Source organism: Hippopotamus amphibius, chromosome 11 (assembly GCF_030028045.1).
Source record: "Hippopotamus amphibius kiboko isolate mHipAmp2 chromosome 11, mHipAmp2.hap2, whole genome shotgun sequence".
In the NCBI taxonomy this organism is placed as follows: Eukaryota; Metazoa; Chordata; class Mammalia; order Artiodactyla; family Hippopotamidae; genus Hippopotamus; species Hippopotamus amphibius.
Genome location: NC_080196.1, coordinates 16572179 through 16579303, shown reverse-complemented (window position 1 = coordinate 16579303; position 7125 = coordinate 16572179). Strand labels below are relative to the sequence as shown.

At 50.0% G+C, this 7125-nt stretch overlaps 1 protein-coding gene across 1 annotated transcript; it reads right to left on the bottom strand.

Annotated features, from left to right (window-relative positions):
- Positions 1-1556: 1556 nt before the first annotated feature.
- Positions 1557-6658, bottom strand: SOX4 (SRY-box transcription factor 4). The gene has a single exon (XM_057699108.1). The coding sequence runs from the start codon at positions 5764-5766 to the stop codon at positions 4300-4302; it is 1467 nt and encodes a 488-aa protein (XP_057555091.1). The 5' UTR covers positions 5767-6658; the 3' UTR covers positions 1557-4299.
- Positions 6659-7125: the final 467 nt, after the last annotated feature.

Here is a 7125-nt window from a genome sequence, read left to right as displayed (position 1 = left end):
TTTTAAAGCAACGTTACCAAAATTCTTAGAAAAAATAGGTAAGCCTCTGTCCTTCCATGGAAGGTCAAGGAAGAATAAATGTAGTCCCAGCAGGAGAATCCTACAAAATAAAATATACTTAAAAATTTACATCATATAGTCTTCATTTATGTCAAGGTCTTCATACTTTGAATCTGAAAAAAACTAAACAATCAAATTATCACTACCATGCACAAAAATTAAAGCACTTGTAGAAGAGTCCTTTTACCAAAGTCTTTGAAGAGATTTAAGATACCATTTTTTTTAAGGTTTTAAAAAACAGTATTACAATTACAGGACACGCAATTAAAACTAGATATATTAGTGAATAAATGGAAGAAAAATTTGGAGACTAGTAGCTAAAATGATCTTTAAAAGATGAAATTATACTGAAACATAATAGTTGTATTATTTTCGAAAGGGGAATTATTGCTTTTCATTGACCAAAAAAATTGCTCGTTCTGGACTACAGGCTCCAAAAATCTCTTCGTCCAGCTGTACACTCCAGGATGAAAGAGGCTTCCTTACCTAAAAGCAATCCTGGTGATTAAAGGGTTATTTCCACATAGGTCTGTTTATTAACCCCTTCTCTCCAGTGCTGAAAAACGAGAAGACATATAAAGCAGACATTTGAAACAAATGTTTGGAAGGGAAGATGGGTTTTGTTAATGGCAATTGTTAACCCTCAAAGTAAACAGGAAATTGTGCTCCTCAGCAAGCTGCAGGCACCAAATACTAATGGGCCTTAGGAAATTCAAGGCACTTTCTGCTCCTTGCATACACCTCTCAATAATACTGTGCCTGATGATTACAGAAAGTGTAAATCTCCACTAGCTGCATGTGTGCTATTCCCAGATGGGGGCCGGAGGGGGGAGCGCTCTCCTCTCAGCCCTTACAGACCCAGCCTCTCCAGGCCACCCTTATGGTTGCTTTTCACTTACATGGATTACCACGATGGTCACAGCACACAATGCAGATTCCGGCACCGGGTGAAGCCTTTGTACTTGTGAGGAAAAAGTGGACATTTTTATATCTCATAACTCGTAATGCCTTTCTCCACCACAATATATTGATAATTTAACAAGCATATTTGTTTTGAATCTGTGGGAAACAATTCTAGCTCCTGCTAGATGGTTACGTCTGGGCAAGTCAAGGAGAAAGCAGCTCTAGGACCATAAAGTTAAAAAAAGTTCAGCCAGCCGCTCTCATGTGTAAAGAACTCTGTCCACGTTGCCCCTCCCCCTTTTTAAAATTTCAGGACAAAGGGTGTTTATATAAATGGGTTTAACTCAGAAAATTCCTAGAAAGCATGTAGAGCTGACACATACTCGCTGACGCCATCGCTTCAGGGTTCGGGCCTGCCAAATCTGGGCGAGAGGAACTTAGTATTTATTCCTCAATAAGGTGGCATTTAACAGGCCTCTCTGAGAACTCACTGGTTCCAAAGCTAAGGCAGATGGTGTAGTTTCTACAAACCATAGGGCCCTTCTGATCTCAAAAGCTTTGGGCACAATGATGACAAAAGTCAAGATTTAGGGTTCAGTTCCAGCTGATTTTATTTCCTTCTCAAAAAAAGTTATTTACAGAAGGTATATATCAACAATCTGACAGGCAGTGAACTTGACATGATTAGCTGGCATGATTTTTTTCTTTTTTTTTTCCCCCATACATTGTTTTTTGTGGCCTTGAATTTTAAGACAAATATTCTACACGGCATATTGCACAGGATGGATGGCAAAAAAAAGTTTAAAAACAAAAACCCTTAACGGAACTGCCTTAAAAGGCAGACGTCCTAGTGCCTGTCATGTTATATTAAACATACATACACACAATCTTTTTGCTTATTATAATACAGACTTAAATGTACAAAGATGTTTTCCACTTTTTTCAATCTTTAAACACAACAGCTATAAACCTGAACACATATGCTATCATCATGCCATAAGACTAAAACAATTATATTTAGCGACAAGTAGAAAGGATTAAATAGTCAAATACAAGAATGAAAAACGCAGTACATAGTGTCGCGAACTCAAATCGGCATTTAGATAGATCCAGTGGTTTAAACGGCACGTTTTTGTTTATAAAAAAAGTGCAAAAAAGATGTGGTTTACAAGTTAAAGCTACAGGATCCCTTTTTGCTGTAAATGCACCAGTTTTAAAGCCTCTGGATAAAACAGTATTTTTTTTTTTAAAAATTGTTTTTCTTAAAAGCATACAGTGTTTGGCTAATTCTCCTCCCCTTTATATAGGATTGAGGTCAGAGGATGGACACTGGTGGCAGGTTAAGGGATACTGTCACTTTAAGAAGCCTGCAGATTGAAGTGTAAACATGGAGAAATTAGGGGCTGATTTTTTTAAACTGTGTGAGATATTAACCAGCCGCCCTATTATAAAATCAGGAAATCCAAACAGCGATTTACACCGATTAACACCCCCTTTATATATTTTTTACAAAAATACACTGAGAAAATAATCAAACGTTTTCATCTCTCTTGTCTTTTTTTGTTTTTAAAAGTGTCAAAAGTCTACATTTAAATATAAAAAATTAAAAGTTAAAACTCTAGCCCTTCAGTGAAGGAGACGTAAAATGGCGTGGGTAACAACAACTACCAAAAAAAAGAAAAGAAAAAAAAAGAAAGGAAGGAAAGAGGAAATAAGGAAGTATAAAGGAAGAAAAGAAAACAAAAGAAAGAAAAAAGGGACAAAATAAGAAAAAAAAAATGTTTGGCCAGTATAAATACGTCCACATATAAAATGGCATCTGATTACATTTACAAGGAAAAAAAAATACGAGGATGGAGCATCGGTGAGGGAAAAAAACACGTCTTCTCATTTACACCTATAAGGAATAAACACATACACACTGAGAAAAAATTTGGTCCTGAATTGTTTTTTAAAGTCCAGCACAGATTTGAGTTGCGTTTGAATCCTTTAAAGAGTTAAGAATGAAAAAAAGCTGGTGATAATTTCTGTTGTAGGAATCAAACATAGCGCCATCTATCTGCTTTTTATATTATCCTACACTATTTTAAAAACTGCTCAACAGTCTTATACAGAAATCTTTAAAAGATAGACAGGATAACATGCTATATTAACCCCACCAGTGAAATAATCCAACACCATCACGATTCCGATTAAGAGAAGCAAAAAACCTTTTTTTTTTCCCCCCCCGACACCACTCGCCCCTCCACTGCCCCGGTACCACATCAAACAGTCTCCTCTCCTCCGCGCCTGCGGGCCGTGAAGTCTCACCTCACTGATTTCAGAGATGCAGGAGGCGGAGGCCCAGGAGACGCCGCCACCTTCTCCCGAACGTGCAAATCCGTTTCAGTTTTATTCTTCGCCCCCTTCCAGTTCGTGTCCTTCTCCTCCCCGCCCCTCGCCTTGGCTGGTGTGGCTTTCCAGCTAGGTTCTCGGGTCATTTCCGAGCGCCGGTCACTCAACATCTCCTCCTCCGGCTGCAGGGGCAACAAAAAAAAGAAAAAAAGAAAAAGAGGAGGAGGGGAAAAAAACACCTCCAAAAACAAAATGGGAATTCGCCAGTGTGGAGTTTCTCAGTCGCGGCGCCCGGGCCCATGCGGCCCCCCAGCATCTGCAGTCGGTCAAATTCGACGCCTCGGAGCCGTCTGTCTTCTTGGGGGGGGGGGGGGGGGGAGAGGATGGAGGCGGGGAAGCTGAGAACAAAATCCGCCGGAGGCGCGCTGGACATTTTTTACCCCCTCCTCTCTGGATCAAAAAACAAAACCCAAAATAAAATAGAACAAAAACACCAAGGGGCGATGAGAAAGGGACGAGATTCCTTCAGTCTCTTAGAAAACTACCAACTCGGCTCTGGCCGGGGGTGGGGGGGGGGGGTGCAGACAAGTCCGGAAGCTCCTTGGAAGGGGCGGGAGTGGGGGGGGTCTCTTCAAGCAAAGGGGAGGAAACTCGAAGTCGTTTTTTCGCCATCAACAACAACATCAAGAACAACAATAAAAGGTCGCCCCTGTCTACCTCCGCCTCCGCCGCATCCCTCCGGCCGGGGAGGTGGGGGGGATGGGAGCGCGGGTCCCCAGACGCCGCCGCGCTGCTCTCTTCGGCCACCGGGACGCGGCCGAAGCCGGCCCTGCTCACTTTTTTTTTTTTTCTTCCTTTTCCTTTTTCCTCTTTTTTTTTTCTTTTTCCCTTTTCTCTTGCAACTCTTTCTCTGTCCAGATTTTTTTTTCTTTTTTTTTTTTTCTTTTTTTCTCTCCGCCCCCCCCCCCCCCCCCGACCCTTTTCTCCCAGCCCGCGTGCCCTTCAGTAGGTGAAGACCAGATTGGAGATGCTGGACTCCAGCCAGTCTCCCGAGATCATCTCGCTCACCTCGGGCGTGCAGTAGTCCGGGAACTCGAAGTGCGAGCCGGAGCCGGGCTCGAAGTTAAAATCCAGGTCCCGGTCCAGCGCCGACGACGAGCTGAAGCTGCCCAGGGACATGCTCTCAAAGTTTGAGCTGGGGTTCAGGTCGAGCAGGTCGTCTTCGAACTCGTCGTCCGAGGACGACGAGCCCGAGGAGGAGGAGGACGAGGAGGACGAGGAGGAGGAGTGGGACGAGGCCGACGAGGACGCGTGCGAGGGCGCGCTGGACGGGGCGGGCGAGGCGGCGCGCAGGCTAGCGTAGCTACGGTGGTCGGCGGGCGAGCGGCCGGCGGCCGGCGACGACGCGGCGCTGCTGCGGCCGCTCAGGCTCGGCCCGTCGGGCGAGCAGCCGGCGCCGCCCTCCTCGTACAGGCCCAGGGGGTCGCTGGGGTCGGCGCCGGCGCCCACGCCGCCCACCGGCGAGGACGACGCGCCCAAGCCGCCGAACAGGTAGACGCGCTTCACCTTCTTCTCCGTCAGGTGCTTGCCCGAGGCCGCCAGGCCGGCGGAGGCCGACGCCGAGGCCGAGGCGCCGGGAGTCCGCGCCTTGTACAGCGAGTGGTGGTCGGCGGCGGCCGCGGCGGCGGCGCCCAGGGGCAGCAGGGCGGCGGCCCCCGCCTGCTCGGCCCCGAACGAGGCGGCGGAGGCGGAGGAGGAGGCGGCGGCGGCGGAGGAGGAGGAGGCGGCCGCCGCTTTCCCGCCGCCGCCCGCCAGGATGAGCTTGGCGTGGGGCTTGCCGACCCCGCCGCCCGCGCCGCCCGCCACTTTGGAGCCGCAGCCCTTTTTCTGCGCGGATTTGGAGTTGGCGCCGCCGCCGCCGCTCGCGCCGCCGCCTCCTCCCCCCGCGTGGCCGCTGCCGCCGCCGCCCCCGTGGCCGCCCCCGCCGTTGCCACCGACCTTGTCGCCCTTCTCCCCCGGCTTGGAGGAGGCGGCGGCCGAGGAGCCGGCGTTGGCGTTGCCGGACTTCACCTTCTTCCTGGGCCGGTACTTGTAGTCGGGGTAGTCAGCCATGTGCTTGAGGCGCAGCCGCTCCGCCTCCCGGATGAAAGGGATCTTGTCGCTGTCTTTGAGCAGCTTCCAGCGTTTGCCCAGCCGCTTGGAGATCTCGGCGTTGTGCATGTCGGGCGACTGCTCCATGATCTTGCGCCGCTCGATCTGCGACCACACCATGAAGGCGTTCATGGGCCGCTTGATGTGCCCGCTCGGCGTCTTGCACCAGCTCGGGTCGTCGGCCTTGCCGCCCGTGGAGGCGGTGGAGCCGGGCGTGGGGGAGGAGGCGATGCCCAGCTCCAGGCCGGCGCCCGAGTCCGAGCTCTCGCCGGCCAGCAGCGCTTCCGTGTTCTCGGCGTTGTTGGTTTGCTGCACCATGGCCCCGGCTCGGCGGGCGCCCACGCGCGCTCAGACCCTCGCGGCGGCCGCGGCGCGATCGCCGGGCCCTCCCGGCTCCCGGGGCCAAGCGCACGCCGAGGCTGGGGCGCGCGCGCGCGGCGGCCGGGCGGGCGGCTCAACTCCCGGCCGGGGCGGAGGTGGGCGAAGAGAGAAAAGTCTCCAAAAGATGCGGGTCCGGAGTACTCCGCTTCTTGCAGAGGAGTTTATAGTTCCCAGGCTGGAGAGGCTCCCTCTCCCTCTCTCTCTCGCTCGCTCTTCTCTCTCTCACCGCGCCGCAGTTTGCGCTGTCTCTCGGCTCTGAGTCCTGGAGACCGTGCTAAAGTGGAGAGGAGTTTCTTGAATGCTGGTTGCTGAAAGCTTCCAATGCAAGTTTCTCGCCGCCTCCTAGGCAAGTCTGGGTTTTTTTTTTTGTTTGTTTGTTTTTTTTTTCCTTCCCCTGAAGCAGTTGATTCCAGTTCACGAGCGCTCTCAGGAGCTCAGGAAAGCGACATAGTCTCTATGACTTAGTCCCTCTCCTACAATGCAAAGCAGAAAAGACTCTGGCTCCAGGACTCTCTGTGGGCGGAATCGGCACTAAGGAGTTTGTGCAATTATTTTGTTGCAAGGTAGGAAGCCAAAAAGCCTTCATGCAACAGACTGGCATGAATAAATGTATGTTTCCCCCTCCCTTCTGCAAGAAGGGAGCTGGTAATGGCAGAGTTCCTCCAATGCAGACTCTTAAAGAGCGTGCAAGAACTAGAGACCTGGGAGCGAAACAGGCTTCTTCCTCTCACACACTGTTTCCCTTGCTGCAGCTTAGAGCAGACCCCAATTCCGCCTCGCGCCTCTTTATCCTTTCCCAGTCTTGGCCGCGGCCAATCAGCCGCTGTAACCAACGCTTCCTCGTGCCAAGCCCCTCCCCCGGGCTTCCCATTGGCTTGGAACCCGATGCAATAATAATCTCCGCGTGCAATGAGAAGCTCCAAATCTGACCTCATTCCAATTTACAGAGCAAACTTTTTAAAAGGGCTAGAAGTACAGCTGAGATTTCTGCTGCCTCTTCTCTCCTTTTGCTGTGCGTGCCTGCGTCTGTGTGAGCGCGCGCGCGCGTGTGTGTGTGTGGTGTGAAGAGGATGTTAATGCATGAAATTATTAGGGGGAGAGACGGAAATGTATTCTAACCATTATGTTAGATAACAAGGGGCTTAGAAGGGGGGGAAGGGTGAAATACTGTAAATGGAAGCTTTCTGCTTAAAAGCCAAGTGATTATTTTTATTAGTTCTTTTCAGGATGGGAATAAAGAATCAGCCTCTAGTGCAAAATCTGCTCCTCGGCTCCTTCATAAAGCCAAGTATGTAA